Raw genomic sequence first — 25,086 nt, 5'->3', positions numbered from 1 at the left:
GTTATTAGCTAAAGCTAAACTCAATTGTTGAAGATCAGATCACATTTAGTGGCAAGTTTATGCAAAAATCCAGGTAACTCCAAAGGTTTCACGTTCTTTTTCCTACAAATGTATATCCATAGATCAAGTTGCAGAATTTCATTAGTTGTCAGAGGTAATTAATATTCATTAATTTTAAAAGGAACACGGCCCAAAACATGGAAACTCCATATAGGTTTGTTTAAAAAAATGCACCTTTACAAAACATCTTAGTTTTCTGGTCCCAACAGAATACAAAGTATTTTAGGATGATCTATTTATGTTTTAAGTTATATTGCCCCTTTAAATACATCATAACATTTTTAAGGATTTAGAAAACATTTGGCTACTAAGAGAACACACATCTCGAACCTATGACCAGATTAAACAAGTTACATTTGCTATTAACAATATAAAAATCACATCTAGAAAAAAAAAATTAGTTCATTTACCATCCTACAGTCGAATATAAAACAGGAATTCCATTAATGTTATCACAATCGTTGTACAGTGTTTGATCGTTTCCATGTTGAAAGCAAAGAAACTAGACCTTAGGGAACATGTTTATTGTGTTTGGGATAATACATTGGGTGCTCTCTGAGCTACAAAGGGATAAAAGGAAATCCTTTCAGTACAAACTGACAAAGGTAAAACAGTTTTCACAACAGCATGTACCACATAATTGGAAATATTTCTGGGTTTAATACAAATGACATCATCTTCTAGTAATCTACTGCTAACTTTAATAACATCATACAGATAATGAATTAGGCTAAAATGCACTATAATATTTGGTTTGGAACAGTATCCTCAGTACATCATCACAAAATACATTTTGATATCCCAAAGAAGCAAGACTTGCAAGTAGGCATTTTAACATTACTAATCTACAGCTACAAAGTTCTACTCTTGATAGCATTTACCTTTTTGGGGGCAATATACCAGTCTTCATAGATAAAAGCAGAGAGTAGAATCAGTATAACATATACACAAAAGTCCGTATTGTAAAGGCTACAAAGATTTGTTGTACAATGTACAGATGCCTTATGTTCCTTAACGTTGTACAGTTTATGTAGCATATCTCTTGGTCCACTGTCTGGCTATCCTGTCATGTTCTGCTCTGTTGGTCAAATACTGAGTGGCTATGCTCCCGACCAGTGGATCAGCTGAAGGCAAAAATAAAACAATTAGGTTTTCCCCATAATGTATATAATATTCTAAATACAACACACACACCATATCTCTTAAATCAAACACCTAATGTAATTTTTAACTACACCATCCATTTTGGCAATCTATACAAGCACTTGTGTGTTAATTCTGGTGAAAGGACAAAAAAAAAAAAAAAAGCTAACAAAACATTCGCTGTGCTTAAAATCGTACCATCCAACAGACTAGCCTTTTTAGCACAATACCATATTTGCTCGATTATAAGACGAGGTCGTTCAAGGACGTCTAGACTAAGATCCAGATCCCCCCGCAGCGCTGCAGGGGACCTGGATCCTCCTCTCTGTCATGTTGGCAAATAAAAACAAAAAATGTATTGTTCTCAATCATAGTTTTTATTAAATATGAAAAAAGTTTAAATGTGAATATTTACTAATAACTTTTACGTATAGGGTAGTCATATTCAGGCATATCTTTTGTTCTAAATGTTCACGTTTTGAGGGGTCATCTTATAATCAGGGTTATCTTATAATCGATCAAAAACGGTATAATAAATTGGTGCTTTATACCATTATAGTTTCTATATTTTATATTCTCAGGCACTGGATGTGCACCCAGAGCATTTCAAGCATAATGTTCTCCATTCTGTGTGATTCCTCAGGGAAGGCTGCTTGGGAATCCAACCATTATATTGGTAGGGAGTTGTAACAAGCTTCCTGCACTCTACATGTATTGTTTTAACAGATGGGGCCAATCCTCCAGCCCTACTGGCTGTTTACAATGCAGATCCTCTGTACAGCCATTATCTCAAATAATCTTATAGCGAGGACGTAAAATTAAAACATGCCAACTCCGATGTACACAAAAGAAAATCAGATGCCTATTTTTAAATTAATACTCAAGCAAAACATAAAAATATTAAGTACACTATAAACATTAGGATGGAAGCTTGAAGGGAAAGAAGAGAGAGGAGATGTTAAAGTACACGAGGGACATTTATGTTAATGGAGGACAAATGTTAGAACAAGTGATCTTAAATTAAAACTAAAGGGTCAGAGGTTTAGATGTAAATTAAGGACATTTTACTTTACTGATAGGGTGGTAGACAAATGGAACAGTCTCCCAACAGAGATTAATATAGTGAGGGAATTTAAACATGCATGAAGCTATCCTGAATTTTAGAGCAGACCAAGGACTGATTAAGGTCTAAGTGTTTACATCAGGAAAATATGCCAATTAGATTAGCCGAAAAGTTCTTATCCGCGTCATATTCCATGTTTCTACGTTAATCTGTAATAAAATGATTCCTCATATCCAAAGAAACTGCTTACAAACCATATAGTACGTGCGAATAAGTTACAGAAATTACACAGCTCAAAACCTTACTTATACCCTTGGCAGCCGGGGTTATTTTAATAGACATTACTTTAAATTAAACATTCACCATCTGTTCCACACAAATTATAAATGCGAAAACATAATTTACAACACAGACAAATATATGCAAATCAAATCTGCAAGTGTGCTCAATGAAGCAAATACATTTTGGAACACATAATAACAAACTATTCTTCCTTGATATGAAATTTAAACAAGACAAAGCAGATATTTACATTTTCTAATCAATGAAATACAAATATTGTATTATTTCATTAATGTGTTATTCACTGTTTATGTAAAAGAGCGCATCCAGCTGCTAAACAAAAAGAAAGGAAAATGCTATAAAAATATCAGTATTATAGACAAGTAGTGTCATTTTTATAGGCAAGCTATAAAATAAAGGGGAACTAAATTCAGTCAGTGTAAATGGTTTGTAGATATGGTATTTACAGTATCAGTATCTCACATTTTTGTAAATATTTCATTATATCTTTTCGTGTGACACTGAAGAAATGACACAAGAAAAGAAGTGTACAGCCTGTATAACAGTGTTATACACAGTTAGCCATTTCTTCTCCTTGGTGTCATGTGACTCGTTAGTGTTACAAGGTCTCGGGTATGAATCGGGAGCAGGTGTGCTAAATTTGGTGTTATCGCTCTCACACTCTCTCATACTGGTCACTGGAAATTAAACATGGCACCTCATGGCAAAGAACTCTCTGAGGATCTGAAAAAAAATTATTGTTGCTCTACATAAAGATGGCCCAGGCTATAAGAAGATTGCCAAGACCCTGAAACTGAGCTGTAGCACGGTGGGCAAGACCATACAGAGGTTTCACAGGACAGGTTCCGCTCCGAACATGCCTCGCCATGGTTGACCAAAGAAGTTGAGTGCACACGCTCAGCGTCATATCCAGAGGTTGTCTTTGAGATATGGACGTATGAGTGCTGCCAGCATTGCTGCAGAGGTTGAACGGGGTGTGGGGGTCAGCCTGTCAGTGCTCAGACCATATGCCGCACACTGCATCACATTGGTCTGCATGGCTGTCGTCCCAGAAGGAAGCCTCTTCTAAAGATGATGCACAAGAAAGCTCGCAAACAGTATGCTGAAGACATGCAGACTAAGAACATGGATTAACGGAAGCATGTCCTGTGGTCCGATGAGACCAAGAGAAACGTATTTTGTTCAGATGGAGTCTGCGTGTGTGGCGGCAACCAGATGAGGAGTACAAAGACAAGTGTGTCTTGCGTACAGTCAAGCATGGTGGTGCGAGTGTCATGGCATTGGGGAGCTACAGTTCATTGCGGGAACTATGAATGCAAACATCTACTGTGACATACTGAAGCACAGCATGATCCCCCTCTCTTTGGAGACTGGGCCGCAGGGCAGCATTGCAACATGAAAATGACCCCAAACACACCTCCAAGACGACTACTGTCTTGCTAAAGAAGGCGAGGGTAAAGGTGATGGACTGGCTAAGCATGTCTCCAGACCTAAACCCTATTGAGCATCTGCAGAGCACCCTCAAAACGGAAGGTGGGGGACCGCAAGGTCTCTAACATCCACCAGCTCCGTGATGTCGTCATGGAGGAGTGGAAGTGGACTCCAGTGGCAACCTGTGAAGCTCTGGTGAACTCCATGCCCAAGAGGGTTAAGGCAGTGCTGGAAAATAATGGTGGACACTTTGGACACAAAATACTGACACTTTGGGCCCAATTTGGACTTTCACTTAGGGGTGTACTCACTTTTGTTGCCAAGGTTCATTCATGGCCGTGTTGTTATTTTGAGGGGACAACAAGCTTACATTGTATAGCAATTACGACATACAGCACACATAATGCCAACATGTACCGTGTTCGTAGGTGGCAGTCCGAGCCCATTGTGCAAGTTATGCATGGTGTACCTAGCTAGCACCTCAGCTTATAGTAATTTGATTTTCTTCTTTAAATTTTCTTTTACAGAAACATTTTGCTGAGTATTTCATTTTACTCAACCGTTATCCCTTTGGTACACAACAAATTCAGGATTTGTTTCGGATTACTCCGTATTTCTTGGAGAAACACTGCTTAGACTGCAGGGAAATGCCACTCACTGGCACAGCATCTGCCTCTTGATGTCAAGCATTGGCCATGTTTGTTTCCCTGGAGCATAACTCCCTTGTAGCTAGACTGAAAGCAATGCAGTGAGAATGAAGGGACAGACACATAGCATAGCCTCTCTCACAGAAACCAAGTAGAAATGTTTAATTATAAAAAGGCTTGCTACAAGATATGGCAAACGCTACGTATTGGTAGGAAGGAAATAAGTAAAGTGTTAAACCGAATAAACTTACAGAGTTGGAACGGGAAATTAAAGGCATGGTCAATATTTTTAAGCACAGGATGCAAATAAACCATAGAACTACTAAAACTTCACATATGGATGGCAGTTTAATGCTATGAAGTTTATTTAGGCTAGCTTTTAATTGATATAATTGATATGCAAGACTGTTGCATTCACATTCTGAAATTACTAAAATGGTATTTAATATTTATTGCTACTAGTTGTACTTACCAGGGTTGCAGTCTGTCAAGAGGGAACAAATGGATAGCAAAACTTTTGATATAGTCAGTGCTGGGCTCCAGTTGTCTTTCAAAATATCCAAGCAGATTACTCCTTGGCTGTTGATATTACAGTGATAGATTCTGGTGCGAAAAGTGACCTGAAATTAAACACACATTACATTTTAGAACATTCCCTTACTCAATTAAGAAAGCTTACTACGAAGTACACAGCAAGCCTCTAATACTCCTGTGAAACTGGCATGAAACAATATGCAGCAATGTCACATCTTTTCGCAGTGTATGCTTTTGCTGGTACTATTTTATACATGTCAGAGATAAGGGTCTTGACTCAATAACATATCTAAACCTTAAAAGGCACTTCCCATCTGCACATCACGTGACTCCTTGTTCCTGGGCGGAGAAAGAGAGGAGACACTGTAAGGGAGCAGCGAGAAGGCAGCCTTGCGGGACTGCGCAGGATTACCGGGACCCGCAGGTACAGTGCCTGACCGCCCGCAACCTCAACAAGACCGCCCCGCGGGACCCGCCTCCCGATGCAGTCCTCTAGTGCACAGTATTTTCTGTGAAATGGCACTTTGAGTTTTAAAGTGTAATCCACAAAAGTATTAACACCAGAAAGCACTGGTGTATGCAGTTTACAATAGGGGAATAAAAATACCTGGAAACAAATAACCTGTGGAAAAATAGCATCAAGTCACAGTTCATTCCCATTCCCATCTTGCTGCCAAATAGTTCAAGCAACAGGTAAAATGCATTGAAACATGTAAGAAAATATATCAACTACAATACTCTATTATAAATCAGTTCTTCGCTAAACCAAGCCTATAATCGTACAGAGCCGCATGTATCGATCTGTAGTTAACATTTCCGTAAATTAAATGCTAGGTGCAATTAGCTCAAGTAAAATCTTCTTGCTGTATTCATAAAGGAGGGGGGTATTCAGTTGTAGATCAAAAGCTTTTAACCACTGGTATATGAAGAGATGTATCATCTATAGCCAATTCTTTACTCAAATCTGCATGGGATCTAGTCTCTGACACGCCACATATAACTGATAACGATTAAGAGGAGGGATTCTTACACAAGTATTTTGAGGATTAATATGTTACTAATGTTTACATAGGAAAGGAAGAAGTGTATATTGCATCTCTAAATGTCTGGTATAGACTGTCTGTGAGAGACTGACAGAGAGATCTACAGGAATAAACCAAGACAAAAACTATACTGTGGAAGTAGGTGCTTTGTGCACCTCACAATATGCAAAATTAACAATCCACTACCCTGTCATATCCCATCTGGACTATTGTAACCCCCTACTAACTGGTCTCCCCCTTTCAGCTCTCCAATTGGACACTGCAGCTAGATTAATCTTTCTCTGCCATTGTTCCTCCACTATGCTAATCCCTCCCCTGACTCCCCATCCACTTCAGAATCAAAAAATCTACAGAGCCCTACAGAGTACCTCTATACTCCTATACAAATACACCCCTAACCACCTCTTTGTTCTCATGAACTCAGACTCTCTTACTGTGATTCCAATATTCAGAATTTCACCCTTGCTGTGGGATTCCCTGTTCCATCAGACTTTCTCCCTCGTACGCGGCTTTCAAAAGCTCTCTGAAACCCCCTCTTTTTTCAAGCAGCGTACAAGATTTCCTCCTCTCAGCCCTCATCCTAAACAAGCCACCTGAACGATCAACAATCTCCACAGATCATCTAGACCCTATCAACTCTTCCCCGTCCAAACATTCCTCTCCTATTGTTTCATTTCCCCCTCTACCACCAACTAGATTGGAAGCTTGCAAAAGCAGGGCCCTCTTCTCCTTTTGTACCAGTTTGTTATTGAGTGTAATTTTAAATTAATTCCATTGATTGTAACAGCGGTACAGAATCTGCTGGCGCTATATAAATGTAATGCAATGTGTTTGCATTGGAAGGGATTCCTGACATTTGCAATAATTATACTACAAAGTACACATATAATTCACCCTACTTACCTTTGGTGGTTTGAAAGGATAATCAGATGAAAATGTGATATCCAAAAAAAATACACCTCCCTCATATACAGATCCCGGAGGTCCAAGAATAGTAGACCTCCATTCATAAATGTTATCGCCCTTGGGTCCAGCACTAGAGGTAAGAAGGCAGAGATTAGCACTGTATAAATGTAGAAATATAAGGTTGTGAGTAAAAACCAAACAAGCCACATTTCATTCACATTTAGTATAGGGAGTGACCTTGGTAAGTTGACTCCACCAAAGCATGAATGGAATTTTCCATTAAAATTTAGGTTGAGCAAGTACGATAAAAGATGATCCATGTCCAAGACTTCAGATCTACTTTGGAAGCCTGACAAAAGCAGATGTGTAGAATGTAGTAAGGAATTTGTATATTTTATGATTTTATCAAGAAATATATAGCAGGATTTGCGTTGGATTTCAGGCAATACTGCATTTGTTTTTTTAATTGTTGCATTTATCCATAAATTCCATTCAAATACCTTTTGGTATTTTCTTTGTAGACACTTATAGATGATCATAAAATGCTTATAACATAATATACACACACACACATTATTAAAGGTAATTAATGACACCCATTATTAATGTAAAAAACAATAGTAGGGTAACATGTATAAGAAATAAGATACTGTATTTCCCCATGTATAAGACGCACCTTTTTAAGAAAAATTTGGGGTCTAAAATGTTTTTTTGTTTTTTTTTTTACTAAAAAGGGGACCTGCTGCTTACCTGTTTTGCTCAGCAGCGTCTCTTGATCCGTCGCGGCTGCACAGGAACCCAGTGGAGTAATGTGAATGCACATCGCATCACATGACTCCGCTCAGTTCCTGTTCGAGCAAGAGGGGAAAACATAGGCCCTCCACGGAAGTCTGCGAGCAGCAGCAGAAGATCTGCAGTTCAGGTAAGGTGGGGAAGTGTGTGTGTGTTTTAGCATGGATCCGTGTGTAGGGGGCACAGGGAGGCTGAAAGTGAGGTGCATGTACTGGCTGCCTGAGCATGATAGGAGTGTGATTGCTAACAATTGCTAGCAGCTAACATCAATCACACTCATATCATGCCCAGGCAGCCAGTACAATAACTTATGTAATATTTTTTTAAAAACTTCAGCCACCAAAATTAAGCTTGTTTAATGAAGTGTCAGGCACGTCATGGGTCATTAAGTGACCGTTTTTTTGTGATGTACCTGACCCGTCAATGGATGTTAAGGGGTTAATATATTACCTAATCTTGTAATAATTTTGGAAATCTACAGCCACAGTCCACAAAAAAGTCAGACATTAGCCAACAGAAACACCTGTGCACAACACCAGCTTAAGGAACGGAAGTACTAAGAGTACTTTAATTAAAGCAGTCTTCTTTAGTGGGGCTGTCAGTGACAAACTGTCCCTTTTTAAGAATGCATACTAAAATACTCAAAGTACTTAAATACGCATTTTCTTTGGTAATGTTGCCTGGGACTTTAACAGAGGAAGCTATAACTACACATAAGCTAGGTGTAGATATTCGACATATTACATAAAGAGGATAATTGTCTTTCACACAATACCACTAGCTCAACAATTCTTTAAATGATAAGTAACTGACTTTGTACCTAAAGTCTACCAAGTTGTAAATGTGACGGACCAAGGGTAAAATGTCAGCACTTCCGATTTCTGGCACCAAACAGCATTGCTCCTTTTGGTGTCGTTTTGCTGCGTTTTAAAAATATTTGCTTAGCTGGATACAGTTGTCAATTGGAAGATCTGACAGGCAGAAAAACAGCACTTCAATTAGGGAACTGGCAAACTGCCAGCCACAGAAAAAAATGCCCTGGCTGTCACTTTCCATACAGTATACATGACTGTTTTGGCAGCCAAGTCAGAACCTGATAATAGAGTAATAACAAAACAAAAAAGAAACCAGGAACAAAAGATCTTATACCATAATATACTTTTTAAGGATCTAAAGAGTTGCACGAGAACGGGATACATAATTAAAGTAATAGAGTCCTTGAATCATTGATGATTGAAGAAGTGGAGATATCATGTCCCCTTTGCATCACACAGAACAGTATTTTATAAAAAGGGGTTGCTTGCCTCCAAATCATTTAGAAACATACAGAACATGTTTGATTCCTTTTTAAAGTTCAAATAACCTTGTCCATCTTCATGTTACAGGCAGGACCGCCACAGACTAATTTATGACTGACTGAGGTGGCAACAAACGTCTAAATATAGAGAACTTTGCCAACAGTTAACGAGCACTGCCTCTATACCTCATACAGGGCTTCTTTTGTACGCTGTGCTCAATATATTTAGTAGGAAACTGTGGTGAGCCATGGAATGGTATTACTGTATAAATGTTTTAAAGGGGAACTCCCACCACTTATTTTTATTAGTAGTAACAGATTAAGAATAGGTTAATAGGTTGAGAAAGAAACAAAAAGAATTACTAGTGCAGGGGGGGCATGATCAGTGTGACATTGCAATAATATACATGTATATATACACACACACACTAATATATATATATATATATATATATATATATATATATATATATATATACACACACACACACACACTGGCCACTTTATTAGATACACCTAGCTTGTACCAGGTTGGATCCCCTTTTGCCTTCAGAACTGCCTTCATTCTGCGTGGCATACTTTCTACAAGGTGCTGGAAACATTCCTCTGAGATTTTGGTCCACATGATGGCATCACACAGTTGCTGCAGATTTGTCGGCTGCATATCCATGATGTGAATCTCCCGTTCCACCACAACCCAAAAGTGCTCTATTAGATTGAGATCTGGTGACTAGGGAGGCCATTGGAGTACTTTGAACTTCTTGTCATGTTCAAGAAACCAGTTTGAGATGTGAGCTTTGTAACATGGTGCGTTATTCTGAAGATGGGTACCCTGTGGTCATAAAGGGATGGACATGCCCAATTGGTACTAAGGGGCCCGAAGTGTGCCAAGAAAATGTCCCCCACACCATTACACCAGCCTGAACTGTTGATACAGGGCAGGGTGGATCCATGCTTTCATGTTATTTACACCAAAGTCTGGCCCTGCCATCTGAATGTCGCAGCTGGAATCGAGACTCAGATTATGCAACGTTCTTCCAGTCTTTCATTGTCCAATTTTGGTGAGCCTGTGTGAATTGCAGCCTCAGTTTCCTGTTCTTAGCTGACAGGAATGGCACCTGGTGTGGTCTTCTGCTGCTGTAGCCCATCTGCTTCAAGGTTCGATGTGTTGTGAGTTCAGAGATGGTATTCTGCATACTTTGGTTGTAACGTTATTTGGTTAATGTTGCCTTTCTGTCATCTCGAAAAAGTCTGCCCATTCTCCTCTGACAACAAGGTATTTTTGTCCACACAACTCCCATTCACTGGATATTTTTCAGACCATTCTCTGTAAACCCTAGAGATGGTTGTACGTGAAATTCCCAGTAGATCAGCAGTTTCTGAAATACTCAGACCAGCCTCTCTGCCACCAACAGCCATGCCATGTTCAAAGTCACTTAAATCCCCATTCTGATACTTCCTTTGAACTTCAGCAAGTTGTCTTGACCAGGTCTACATGTCCAAATGCATTGAGTTGCTGCCATCTGATTAGCTATTTGTGTTAAGCAATTGAACAGGTGTACCTAATAAAGTGGGCCTGTGCATGCGTGTGTGTGTGTGTAAATATTATATATTTATAGGGAAGGTTAAATGTAGTACAAAAATAAAAAGAGAACCCAAAGGCCAACAAAATACATAAATAAAATAATAAATAAGAAGTGTTTTAGGTACCTAAGAAAAGAACATTTCACAAAATAAAAACAAAGATTACGGGTAGTGGTGAAATAGAACGTTAATATAACGCAAAGAACTCCTTAATAGAAAGACGTTAGATTGTTTCCTTTAAATTAATATCCCAAGATACTGAATACATTATAGGAATGGATGCATTTTCAAGAAGAATGGTATTGCTGAAACAAGAACCCATACTCTGATGATGGATGGCGATGACTAAAGAATTACTTTAGTGAAACAGCCTCGAGCAAGAAGTAGAGGTTAAAACAGAAGAAAAATTGAAAATGCTTGCTACATACCTAAGGCTATTCTATAAACACACACGCATGTATGAAAGTAAAGAGAAAAAGTCTAACAGTGATTCCATAAAACAATTATGCATTTTTATAAGCATTTATTAAGTTATAGTTGACTTGATCCCTTATTGCCTCCTAAAAGTCAAGCCCATTTCCCGATGCAAGGAGAAAAATGTCATAGAGGCATGTGCAAGCGTGGCCCCGGCAGTTTGTGTGCGCACGCTCAGTGACCCTGATCTGACTCGAATCAGGGAAGATAGGGTGACAAACACACACACACACTATATAAAGTTATATATATTATACTACAGACACATACAAGGAAGATGTGGAAAATGCTGTAACCTATGAATGCTTCCAAACACATACATGTTAATAGTTTATTTAACAAAATGCAAAGCGAGTGAACAGAAGAACAGTCTAAATCACAGAACCCTAACTTTAACCTTAACTCCTCTGAACTCAAGAAGGGGTTAACATCAGCACCTGACCTTACAAATGCTCTTTTGGCTAAACATGCAAGACATCACCGGACATTGGAAATTGCATTCTAGAGTTCTGCCTAACTTTCCTCATTGAACTTTTAGCTTGAATAGTTTGACCTGTCTATTTTAGTCAAAAGAATAAATGTGTTTAATTACAGAATACTTACTCACATATGTAACATATGTTTTTTTTTTAAAAGTTAGACTCAGCCTGGCATCACTGCAGAAATAATGGTGATGTCAGAATGAGATGTATACTTTAGTAGAGCACCAACATAAATTCAGATGCTCGCAGAATGAAGTTAACAGAACTAGCAATTGGAGTAAGACTGACAGGTAAGTTTTGGCATGAGACTCTTGAAGCTGTCCGTCAAAGCCATCAAAATACATTCACAGAGCCAAAATAATTAAGCTGCGCACCCGCAGGTATTTTAAGTTTATGGTAGCTGGTTTGAATACAACTGCAAAGGTATATTTTAAACCATCAAAAAAGGCATGGATCCAAGCACAAAATCAACCTATAAAATGTTTACACTCGAGCCTTATTATACGACCATGTTTAAAGGGCTCAACAGCAACTGTGGTCCTGTGTGATCACCTTGGAGGGTTTCTACCCCATATATGCATTTACCTCTATCTTTGCCCCCCAGCTTCTAGGATTCAAGAGATGTGCTTGTGGGATAGGGCTTCTGGTAGTTAAAGCCCAACCATACACAGAAAGCACCATCACGGATTTCCCCACACATTGATTCTGATTTAACTGGCTGCGTCTCCAAAAGGTGAATGACTCCATATCCGTCCCTTCACAATTCTAAATAAGATATTATTCATTACATAGCGAATAGTTAATATACTTCATATCAATTTAAAGCCAGCAGCTCTCCTGGGAGAGAATGTACAAGTGGACATTCAAAGTTTGAATTGAAAGAAGCGATAGTTTTATGGTAGAACACTTTCCATTAAATCTGTTTTAATGTTTAATGACTTTAGAAAACCTCAAAGACATTGCTTAAAAGGATCAGGGATTTGTGGAAGAATGCCGGTTCAGGATAGGTATAAACCTGTCAAGCTGAAACAGATGGAAATAAAACCCGATACGTTTGATGAGATCTTGCATTAAAAAACAAAGTATAGATAAGGTTTCAGTGCACAATCATTCATCAAAACGGGGGAGAAAAAATAAAAGATGCATATTGCACTCATATTGTAACTTTTGCAGAGCAAAGCTTGAAAGCAGCTCTTAAGTTCCACCGTTTACCAAATGAGTGAACAAAATGGTACAACGGGGGAGATTTAATCTAAAATGTGTACCATGTACAAGATGATAGCACCAATATATAAGTTTTGTGACAATTTGTGTCACCATAAAAAAAAAATGGCACATACGTATAATTTCTTGTTTTGTTTTTAATATTAAAATAAAGTGTAATTTTTGGTATTGTACCCATCGTGCCATTGGGGTGTTTTCGTAGGTCTCCCCGCCGCATCACTGCAATGTGCCTGAATTTGGCCCAAGTCTGAAGAAGGGATTTCATTACATCACAATGAATATGTTGCTTAATACTCGCATCAGCATGTGATGGTCCCAAGAGACCTGCAGTATAGGAGAGGAGGGTGCACCATTCACAGGACCTTGGTGGCACTGGCTGTTTAACTTGTTTTGGTGGACATACAAGTTTTTGGCCCCTAAATTGAACACAAATTTGTCCAGGGTGGGGGAATTATTTTAATGTGCGATTGTTAACGTTTACACTGCAAAGTACAAAAACAATAAAAATAACAGTGTAAGAATTCAATTATCTGGGTAAATTAGCTTCAAAACTGGAAGATTACTTTGATAAAAGTAGGATCAAATACAACTGTACTAACATTAAGATCACACAAAAAGCACGTTAGATTTTTTCCTCACCAGGTATGGCCATCATTTACATCCAAAGCAGTTGTATGGTTAAACATAGTGGGGGAAGAGAGGTATGGAGACTGCTCTTTGCTGATAAAGGGATCCCCTGCAATAAATCTTCCCTCCCTGAATCTCCTTAGCCGATTTGCCCTGTATGCAAGTTTTTCAGTCCTGGTTTTCCTTCCCATGCACTTGGGTTGGGTTATTTGCCAGCTGATGAAAACTTCTGCCACCTACGTAACAACCTGCTGCTGCACTCATTAGAAACACAGATCCAAGTGTCTGGTTTCTCCCCAAATTCCCCTGAGTGGAGCTGCACAGCCTGAGCACATGAGCAGCTGGGGAAGAATACTTTCACGTACCGGCCATGTGCAGAGATCAGAGAGATGGATGTGGGGTTAGATTAAGTTTCCTAGCAACAACCCACGGCCGACTAAGTAGGTTATACTCAATATGACCAACGGAACAATGTATATTAACGCGAGGGGAACGCCACAACCCGACACCCGCCTGTCTATTGAAGTACTCCCCGCTGCAGAATAGAGGTCGCATGAACCCTTCTTAGACCACAGGATGGGCTCCGCGGTCCAACAACCTCATCTTAAGCCCCCCCCCCCGATTACTAAACAACAGTACACTACGTTGGATACACAAAGCTCAATTTATAAATCTGAACTTTAGATGCATTAAGTGGAAGGGTATTCCATCACCTTTACCCACCATAAACTTTTGTTATAAGTATTACCTTTGAAATATAAGAAAGGGTTCCATTTATACGTTGGGGGGGGTCAGCTTATCAAAACACTTCTTATTCAGAATGTAAACCACTACCCATGCATTGTACAGCCACACTTCTATTAACGCAATCTTAAAAACCGCTGGCCCACAATTATACATTCAAAATTATAATATTATATCGGTGTTTATTTTTTTTCCCCCTTTAGTTAGATTTTATGGTGTTAGTTTGTATTTTCCTTATTTACATAATTGTGTTTTTACTTAATGTACTTTAGGTCGATGTATTTATTTTAGTCTTTTACAATCCTTTTATTTTACATGTACTTTTCCTACATCGCCAATTCATGCTGGGGGGAAATAAATAAATATGTTAAAAGCTGTTAGCGCGGCCATTTCTGACATCACTAGGGGACCTCACAAAACTTTCAAGCCACTCAATTGCCAAAATCTTTTTATTCACAAATCCACCAAAAAAGTCATTATCAATTTCCAACAGCCCTTACTAGAAAAAAAGCCATAATATGGCAGCTATATACCCTTTACTGTGTAGATTACTAAATTGGACAGTTTGTTTCAATACTTTTTAGCGGCTACCATTAAAAAGCCAAGGTGTAGAATCACACAAACTTTCAAGCCTTAGGGGTCCTTTCTTCAGGCGTGAAATTGTTTAACTATAATTTTTAAGAAACAATAAAAGGGGCATCCATGCTCAAAAATGTATTATATAAATGAAAAAAAAAAATGGGCTGGTAAAAACTAGTTTAATGCAATAGATTTTATTTTATTTTATCAAGCATCTAAACCATTGTTCCCAATACATTTGCAGAGGACTGACGTGTTTAAGGCAATTATCAATAGCATAATATTTAATTTTTCCATAACGCCACCAACATAAAGGCACAAAGTCACTAATAATACATGACCTGGCAATAAAACGGCATGGGATGAGATTAAGATTGGCACCAATGTTAAGCCCTTTTGAAAAGCTTCTCCGTTGAGATAATTCTATACTTTTACAAACTGCTACCTCGCATTCCAGGAAAGAGGTAGATAAGTGGAACAGCTTCCCTTCAGAATTGGTAGCGGCTAATACAGCAAGGAAATGTAAACATGCATGGCATAGGCACAAAGATACTCTGAATCTAAGACAAGAACTGATTAAGGTCTCTACATGGCCAGACCTGATGAGCCAAATGCTTCTTGTCTGCTGTCAAATTATATGTTTGATACTAAAATAATTCACTGAAAATTGTTGCAAACAACATTGATACAATTATCACTTATACACGTGACATACAGTATACTCTTATTCGAAGAGGAAAGGGCAGAGAGTATCGATATTAAAATAAAAATCTATTAACTATACGAGTAGCTAGCATTTTAGACGCATTATTGAGCTTCTGGTTTGAATTGGTTTAATTGCAATAAATACATAACTGTAAAACTGTGTGTTCCGACAGGATTAATGTCAAGCCCTCTTAAAGAAGCATGGAATTACTCAATTCATTCACAAGCCAAAAAAATAATCTCTACCCTCTACAACAGAAAAAAAAGTAACGACGCACTTACTTAAAAATATATATTTTTATTCAATCAACAAATGAACTTAAATCATCATGCTAAATCAATTTAACCCAGGGTAATTTTGCGACCTCTTATCTTAGAGATATTATAGGATGTAAATGACATCCATCATGAAGACTGCATTAATGTCCAGGTCATGCTAATGTGTAAGTGCAATTATCAGTCACAATTCAACACGAAAGAAACAATCTACAGAAAGGCCAGTTAATGTTACGGCAGGTCAATCATTTCTCTCTGCAATCGTCCAAAGCCTAGGAATACTTGAGTGAAGGTTAAGCGAAGAGTCATTTTCTTTTTATTAGTTCTGGCTGCGCCCCCCATGGCAAAGAGCGGGGCTGAGCCAGCCCCAACAATTGATTGTTACATAGACATGTAGCCACGTATAAAGCGTTCCTTTTAACAAAATATCAGACGCTGCTCAAATTATATATAAAAACTTATAGAAAAATAACTAACTTATAGAACACCTGGCTAAAAGGACCTAACCTTGAAAACCCACGACGCAATATGTGCACAGAACATATGAACATACAAGCATTATACACATACAAGTGTAAAACAGGAAACACACAATGTTAGTTGTGCTACATTTACCTGTGTGTTCATACACAGTATACTTATACCACAGTCCTTACAATGCATTGGGCTCATCGTGTAAATCTTATTACAAACAGAAAAGTGCTGGCATGTTGGCACACAGGTCGGCAATATTCCCCTAATCTCTCTTGACGAGAGGGTCAAGCACTTTATAGCTCGTTTTAAGCATTTTTCCCTTTGTTGTTTTCGTTGGCTAACGATGGACGCATAATTAGGTTAAAGAGCTACTAGGAAAGAACGAGTTATTAGCTGTTGAGACTAATTAACTCCAAAAAGTGGCAGAGCAAACCCTTACTCCTGCATGCTTTTCTAGGAGGAGACTAAATAATTATGGGAACAAAAACCTATTTTTCATATGAAATGTAGACAATAAGTTTCAGACTGCCATTTTTTTGTTTGTTTGTTTTTAAATGGCAAAAAATATATAGTACACACACACACACACACACACACACACAAATTTGTAGTTCGGAATATCCAGTGCATTATAGGCTTACATATTTTAAAGCTAAGGAGTAAAGAAAGCAAATCTTCCAATTGTTATTTATTTTTAGACAACACTTTAAAAACAAAGTACTACTTTGAAGAAAAAAAAAAAAACACAACAAAGGTTCGGAGCCGTTACTAATGGGGCATATGATCATTTTTCTATAAACGGGTCACAGTAATGGACAGATTGCTTTATAACGCTATGAACACTTATCAACTATGAAAAAATTTAATTTGTTTAGAAATAATATACCCCACGCCAACATTAAAGTATCCGTAATCACAGACACGATACAACTTATGAGGGAAAAGAAAAGATGTCGGTGCGCTAAGCTAGTCTCAGGCTCAAATAATACAAATGTTATGCTTTGGCCAATTCATATAACCAAAACCTCTCATTTATATTATGTTTATATATTTGTTGCCAACTTTATTAGGGTGAGAAGCGCAGACAGTATTTTGTTTTTTGTTTACGATACAACTTATGTTAGGATGTTGCCACATATCATTTCCTAGCACACTGTGCTTTCCTAAGAAGGAATGATATCATCTTATACATAAACAGGGAGACAGCTTTGGAAGAATTACCACAGCAATGTATTATTTCAAATGATCCCGAACAGGCATTTTCTCTCTCTAGAGCGTTGGATATGCAGCAGGTGTTCATCACACTTCCTAACAGGTCACTGCTAAAGGCACACATAACATGAACAGGGAAAACAGACGTATCCTCATATCCCCCCAATACACACGATGGACATCGGGGAGCCCCCTGTATTACCCAACAATTCGCAGTGTTTGGTGCTATTATCAGCTTATCGGCAGAGATCACTCCCAGGACACATCCTGAAGAAACCTGCCGGTTAATCGAACCAAAACAAAGTGTTGATTGTTATATTCAATATGCTTCCTTATTCTTGTAACTTCCAGTTCTAGTAACGATTGCAGCATGTGTCAGCATTATATGGTCACAAGCATGTGTAAGGCAGAAATCATTTTAGCTGTTTACACGGGCTTCATGCTGATCTATCACCTTCTCGTTATTTTAGGGCATATTGTATTTTTTTTGTATTTGTTGCATATTAAAACCATACCACGATAAGTAAACAATTTCCCGCATGAGCGTCAAAACATTTTATACCCGCAGGGGGAAAGGTGATGAAATGAAATCTGTTCAGCGCATACAATGGCTGCTGAGATGCTGCACACGTTAAAGATACGGGTTCTGGAACATGCGCTTGTAACAGTCAGTCTGAAGCAATTCTGCACACATTTCTACTAAAGCAGCTCATGTATGTTTTATTTATTCTGTATGTTTGGTTGGAATATGCTTGCCACAGAAACCAGTTTGTAATCGTGCAGCGCTGCCCACTTTTAGAACCATTAAAAGGGGATCTCCCCCATTACCTTCATCAGCTTAAAGGGACAGCGGCAGGAAAGCGATCCCATTTAAACCACCGAAGCACATCCCAGTCCACCGCGTTTGCTGAACCAACGCTGAAGCGGACCGGAGGAGATTATATCTAGCGCAGGGAGATGGGTCTCACCTTGTGTACTAAAAATAGCTGCATACGAGGGGAATTCAGCAGCATCGACCTCTCATGTATTTGCCATATGGACGCCATGAAAATTTAAAGGGTCTACAACACTATCGTATGCATTAAAGGTTTTCAAAAATCCCCATGTCTGCAGATAAAGAGCACTCATTGACTCAGAATGACCTAAAATCAATTTTCTTCTGTCAATGCTAAACTACGCTACTGTACACAGCAATGTATTATTTCCGAGGAAAAAAACAAAACAAAAACTACATGCCTGTGTATATATGTGATGCCACACAAATTACAGACCATTCATACAAAAACAAAAAAACTTGCACAACATGGTTTCTTGATGCAATTTTAAAGTGCTTAACAAGAGGAGGGGGTATGACTATACAAAATAAGACTTCATTAAATAATAAATCCCCAAAGACACATATGAAACATAGTATAGCTGGTCATTCATATCGGATATCTGGCTCTATATAAAAAGATTTAGCCATTTCAGAGCAGGAGTGCTATGTCATACATACGCCATCGTAACTACATAACCTTCTGGCACTGAAACGGCAGAAGAAAGAACCCCCAAAAAAGAATTAGAAACATATCTGCCAAGCACATCACTTTGGAGTTCATGTCTCCTCGGCTAACGGGGTTTGGAGTTTCCACCCCTTGATATTGAATCGCAGGTAGAAGTAAAGAGGGCTTTGCTGAAAAAACAACACCAATGGAGCCGTGTACACCGGGTGAAATCCCTGCAAAAATCTGCTGCAATCACTCTAAAACCAGAATTAAACTAAAGGAAACTGTCTCAAAACAAACGTACAACACTGAACAAAAAACTACAAGTGTTTAACAAAACACCCTACACAGAGGTCACCATAAGCATAATATATTTTAGTAAATACTACAGTTAATTCAATGTTTGCGCAAACATTGAACTAAGAACTGACTAAGCTCCAGAAAATCAACACTTAGCCTCATTGCAAAGGTAGGAGTTAAAACAGAACTACGAAGGCACATGGTTCAAAGAAACGACGCGCCATGCGAACATTAAAAACCTGCGGCTGTGAGTTTTTAAAGAGCAAGCGTTTCACATTTCCAGCACTGGAAGGGTTGATTCGCAGCAATACACGAGTACCATTCAGTACTTGGAAGCGATTCGTATTTTAAGCCAATTTCATTCAAAATACTCTGCAGTAAGCGCAAAAAAAAATAAATGAAATATACTGTCAGTTTAACGTGGATCAGTGATAAAACAGATTCTGTACATATCTGTGCTTAGGGGAGGAAACATGATGACAATCACACATTTCCTACTGAAGAAATAATGCTGAAGCATTAAACAATAAGTTTGAAAAAGCAAGTAAATACACCAAAAAAAAAAATAAATAAATGTACTACTAAATAAATAAATTAAAAAAAAAGTTCTTTAAAAAAAATGTGCGTCTTACAGAATGGAGTAGTTTATTTTTATAAACAGTTATTTATAAGCTAGTTTAGCAACAAAGTTAAAAACGGAACAAGCTTGCCATCTTCTCCCATTAAATTGCTGCACATTTAATCAGAAAAACAAGCGGAATAAAGATTGTAAACTGTGACATACCTGCAGTTTGGAGGCGGATCAAGGGTTATTTCGGCTAACTCCTTCTGGATTCTGTAAGTGAAATGAGAGCAGAGATAGAAGCGTTTCAGATATAGAGTGTGCAGAATGAATGGGGAATTACACTGCCCTCTACCATCATGCTGTTAAATGCAAGATTGGCTTTGCCTTCAGTAACGATAACATGGCTGCTTCCTCTTTGTTCTCAGAGGCATAACCCAGATCCTACAAGAGGGAACTTTGCAGCTGTATTCCGAGACCTTTATCGCGGTTATACGGGCAACAAACTTACGGGACAGAAAGAGAATTCTTCTGTCTACCCAGAAAAGCGAACAAGATTTGAAAGGAACGGCTTTGTATCAGGAAGATTTCCTTCTGAAGCTAATATGCAAATTAGATAGAAGGGGGGGGGCTCCAGCATTTTGACAATGACTTTAAACCAGCGCTCCAATACTCTTACTGGGGCAGAACTGATAAACCGGGACACAAACATGTGCCAATCTCTATTGAAACAGAGATAAAAACAATTAATAGCAGCTTTCCGGATCGTAGACAACAAATTCTGCTCTCATAATAAGCCATTATTGACACAAGTTTCTAGCTTATTCATTCACATTTCCTTTTCTGAAACGTTAATACTAATAAAGCAGTAATTACCTACAGCCTCCGAGAGATATACAGACAGACGTTTCAATTTACAGCCACTTCTTAAAGTAAATACTAAAAATGACAGATACAAGTGTTTGCATTACGTGGGCAATAAACAAATCATTGGAAGTTAGCTTGTGTAGGCACAATTCAGAACCATGATCTTCCTACCACTGAAAATCAGAGCAAGATTTATTTCTGGCTCACAGCAAACATCGACACGGTATTAGTTTACATGAATGACATCTTATTCCTGCACAAAACATAAAGGGAAACATTATGATGCTCATTGGCAAGTTTGTTTTTGCAGGCTCACGCGTTTAAACCGAATATTAATAATGACATCAGATCTCGTATATAATATCTTAAATATGTTCTTCGTATTTTGGGGCAAATGCATTTGAATTCACATAACGTAGGTGAAACGTTATTGTCAAATTAAATAAAACTTGGACAATAGTTAATTATGATCATCTTGGAGGAGATGGCACACAATCATTTCAAAGGCATGTACTTTTTCAACATTTAGATATATTAAAATGGGATGGAAAATTGTAGACACGAATAGACAAAACAGCCCAGTTTAGGTCCGATCTTGATTTTTTTCCCTTTTTTCTAAGCCATTGGTAGTCACACACGGCTCCTATTTTATAAGTAACTTCTATAATACTTCGCAAAGGACTAATTGTCATTGGGTGTGCTATATATATCTGAATCATACAAAAGACTTGCATGTTATGTGCATTCTACAAACTGTTTGGAGACAAATAGAAATCCCAAAGGAAAGTGCTGTCCACCTATTTGACATGTAAAGCAATGAGCAATACACTTAAAAAAGAACAAGGGAGAGAACAGCTTACCTTTGTGCCTTTCCCTCACTTAGTATACTAGTCAATATGCTAACAAACCCAAGCGATTTCTGTGGTATCGCTTACCTCTTTTAATCAATAACCTGAGGCTGTTCTATGGGAAAAGGGGGCATTTCTGGCAGACAAATTATATGTACAAAACTGACATCCCAACCATAAATCAAGATTTGTGGCTATAGTTGTGATTTCATTGAACAAACAAGTTGAGTGTTTCACGAAACGTTCCCGAATCATAATAAAAAGTCCTACCTGAGGATCCGGCGCCAGTTCTACAGAAGATTAACACGCACACTCATAAGATCTATTTCACCTAGAATAAACCTGCTCCTGTAAATTGCTCTTGAATGATGTATGAAGCAACACATCTGGCAAACTACAAATTTACCGTCGGGAATAAATAAAACTATTCTCTTAGCGTTAGCTGTCATACAGCCCAACGCATGCATGATGTTTGGGGATGGCTATGTTGGCATGGCCAGCCACTCCATCTAATAGGTTATCCGTAGAACAACCAGTAAGTTTATTACTGGTTTGCGACATTCTTCCCAGTAACATTTCAGAAATCGGGCCACACTGAAAAAATGTGAATGTCTTTCTAGGACATTTCAAAAAAATCTACCAAAAGTGCTTGTTCAGCTTTATTCTGGCATTAATTTATCAATAGGGCTGACCAGTGTAAAAGAATTTCCCAAGTGTATCGATGTTCTTCGGCGGCCCTCTGGGAACCGGCGCAGGGATGGCTATTGCGTTCCACATCCTGGTTTGCGTCACTTTTATATTACCTTTTAGCACTCGTCGATAGCTTCGCAGTGGTTTTACTAGATAATTTGGTATTTTTCTTCTGCTGGACTGCCGAGGGTTTCCTTTCTTCTTGCTCCTCTGGCTCGGGGGCCGGTGGGTCCCTCTGATCAGCATCTGAACTCCCGCTGCTGGTACTTGGACTTTCGTCGTCCGACCTTTGCCTATCGCTGGACATCTTGGGACTTCTGTCGATTCGTGGTGTGTATAAATATATGTATGACCTGGAGGGGGGCAAGAGGAAGGCACATTTTCAAAAATCAACTTTCATGCGACCGTGACAGCCATGCCAAACACAATTACCCATTAAAACACATGAGCCGGGCATTAAGACCACTTTAAATATTTCATAAAATCCCCGAAATAATACATAGGCAGAAACAAACACAACAGTCAATGGCCACATAACAGATCCCCTTGTTAGAGTCTGAGCTCCGACGGGAAGTTCCCGGAGGATTCCCACATAAAGAGACCGACCCCCCCCAAATACACATTGTTTGGCAGAGAGAGGGTTGCCAGGCGTCCCGCATTGTACGGGACAGTGAAGCAATCTCCCCTTAAAGACCACGGCGAGGTCACGGTGTACATAAAGCGACGGTGCGAGCCGCTTAAAGAGCACGCTCAGCCCCCCCTTTTTTCACTTACCCAGTCCGGGGAGGGTGCGCGGGGCTGGGGAAGCTTTCTGACCGGCTGGGTCCCTTTTTTCACGCGCTGCGCATGCGCACAGGACTTCGGCTACGTCAGCGACGGAGGGGGGGAGTGATGTCATCACGTGTCCCCGCCCGCACCAATCTCCCGCGCTGGGCTGAGGAGAGAGCGCTGCGGGCTAGGGAGAGGAGGCTCAGTTCAGGGCAAATGGAGAGAAGGAGCAAGTGTGGTGGGAGAGAGGAAGCAGTCGCTTACAAATAGTTCTCTCCCTTTTCCTGTAATTTTATCAGTGAATCACACGTGTTCGTTACCAGATACCTCTGTGACTGCGCTGGCACCAGAAGTGAGCTAATAAGAAATAGGAATTAGTAATGAGATTGCACTACTGCCAATAGCTCGTCAGCATCTGTTGATGCACTTGTGGAAGAACTTGTATCTAGATCAGGAGAAGCCAACTGGTAGCACTTAAAGCTGGTGTAGAGCTACAACTCCTTGTCTTTGAGGATGTTTCAAAGCATGATGGAAGCTGGAGACCCACATATTGCACCTCATCTAAATGTTAACCGCACTGAGTGGTTTCTCCAGGTGTAATAAGATGCAGGCTTTAAAGTCCTGCTCAATAAATGAAGGATAATCACATCTCAAAAGCTTTGCTTATTATTACATCTGAGAGATGTTTTGCAAACTTTGCGCTGGCTGTAAAATGGGAGTGACGTCTAGCAAACTTCACAATATTCTCTCAAACGTGTATTTATCAACAGTAATACAAAAGGGAAAGAATGGCCGTAGTGATGAAAGCACGTATTTTCACCACTCTTCCCCCTTTCTCACAATTCTTTATTTGCTCATTAACGCATCACACATTGTAAACCGTACTACTGATCCATAAGTATTTAGATTGTAAGCTTTATGGGAAGGGAAATATCTCTTCTAATGTATGTCTGCGCATTGCAGTTTGATATATCACCTATGTAACTGACTGATGGCTTCTTAATAAGGCACTAAGGAAGCCTAATTCTCACATTGGTAACTATTCATCATGCTGCGGAGGTAATTGTAGAATTCAAATTTTTAAGAATACACTAACCAAAAAGTCTCTAGAAGCGTAATAACAGTTTAGTGGAGTTTAGTATGAAAAGAAACACAAGTACAAGCACCAGCGCTACTGTGATGGAAACCAGATCACAGAATCTGGATCATGAAATAGACCAGGGAGGGTCTGATATATACGCCTGTGATCTAGAATAGAAGGAATTGAGAGGGCTTTCACAAGGACAATACTTTCAATAATAAAGCTTCCGACACTTCTAGGCATGTTCCGCTTTATATTACTCTATGTAAAGTTTAGCTGTTCCTTGTGACTCACTGGCTAACTCCATAGATTATAGAAACATATAGGAGTATCCTGCAACTATTACATCCAGTATGGCTTCGTTTTCCCTGCTCTGGGAAACTCATGGTTTGCTGCTCCTGTGTTGTCCCCTTCAGTTGTCACAATATCTATACTGGAGGCGAAAGACTTTCTGAATGTACGGCAAGACCGAGGCTTGAGGTCTTTAGAGCCGGAGAAAATGTTCAGACTAAATGGGCAAATGATTACTATCTCCTGTTAAGTGCTCTTTCTACATAAATCGTGGTCTCTTTGGTTGCTCTATGCTGGTGTCGCTGCTGATTAGGGCCAGGGTCATAAGCGCAGAAACATAGAAATTGATGACAGATAAGGACCATTTGGCCCATCTAGTATGTTGTAAACACTTAAGCCTTAACTGATCTTTAGTCTTGTCTTATATTCAGGAAAGCCATATGCTTATCCCATGTATGTTTAAATTCCCTCACTGTGTTAACATTTATCATATCTGCTGGGAGGCTGTTCCACTTATCCACCACCATCTCAGTAAAGTAAAACTTCTCTATATTACATTTAAAGGGAACCCAAAGTCAATTTACTTTCTGTTGTT

The 25,086-nt window shown here is 38.9% G+C and overlaps 1 protein-coding gene across 1 annotated transcript; it reads right to left on the bottom strand.

The window, feature by feature from the left end:
- Positions 1-569: 569 nt before the first annotated feature.
- UBE2E3 (ubiquitin conjugating enzyme E2 E3) lies at positions 570-23,225 on the bottom strand. Its single transcript, XM_053471104.1, has 6 exons — positions 23,126-23,225; positions 22,465-22,704; positions 20,169-20,219; positions 7,128-7,260; positions 5,120-5,267; positions 570-1,184 (listed from the first exon to the last, which is right to left on the bottom strand). The coding sequence occupies exons 2-6, from the start codon at positions 22,656-22,658 to the stop codon at positions 1,087-1,089; spliced, it is 624 nt and encodes a 207-aa protein (XP_053327079.1). The 5' UTR covers positions 22,659-22,704; positions 23,126-23,225; the 3' UTR covers positions 570-1,086.
- Between the last annotated feature and the right edge of the window lie 1,861 nt (positions 23,226-25,086).

Source organism: Spea bombifrons, chromosome 7 (assembly GCF_027358695.1).
Source record: "Spea bombifrons isolate aSpeBom1 chromosome 7, aSpeBom1.2.pri, whole genome shotgun sequence".
NCBI classification, from domain to species: Eukaryota; Metazoa; Chordata; class Amphibia; order Anura; family Pelobatidae; genus Spea; species Spea bombifrons.
This window is presented reverse-complemented; position numbering and strand designations above follow the sequence as displayed.

Bases quoted from the DNA above. Each gene is read 5' to 3' on its own strand.
- UBE2E3 (XM_053471104.1), bottom strand. From the start codon at position 22,658: ATGTCCAGCGATAGGCAAAGGTCGGACGACGAAAGTCCAAGTACCAGC. The intron at 7,261-20,168 runs GTATGTCACAGT...TCTTACCTCTAG, and splicing joins GATCCGCCTCCAAACTGCAG to TGCTGGACCCAAGGGCGATA. The intron at 1,185-5,119 runs GTAAGTACAACT...TTTTGCCTTCAG, and splicing joins CTTGACAGACTGCAACCCTG to CTGATCCACTGGTCGGGAGC.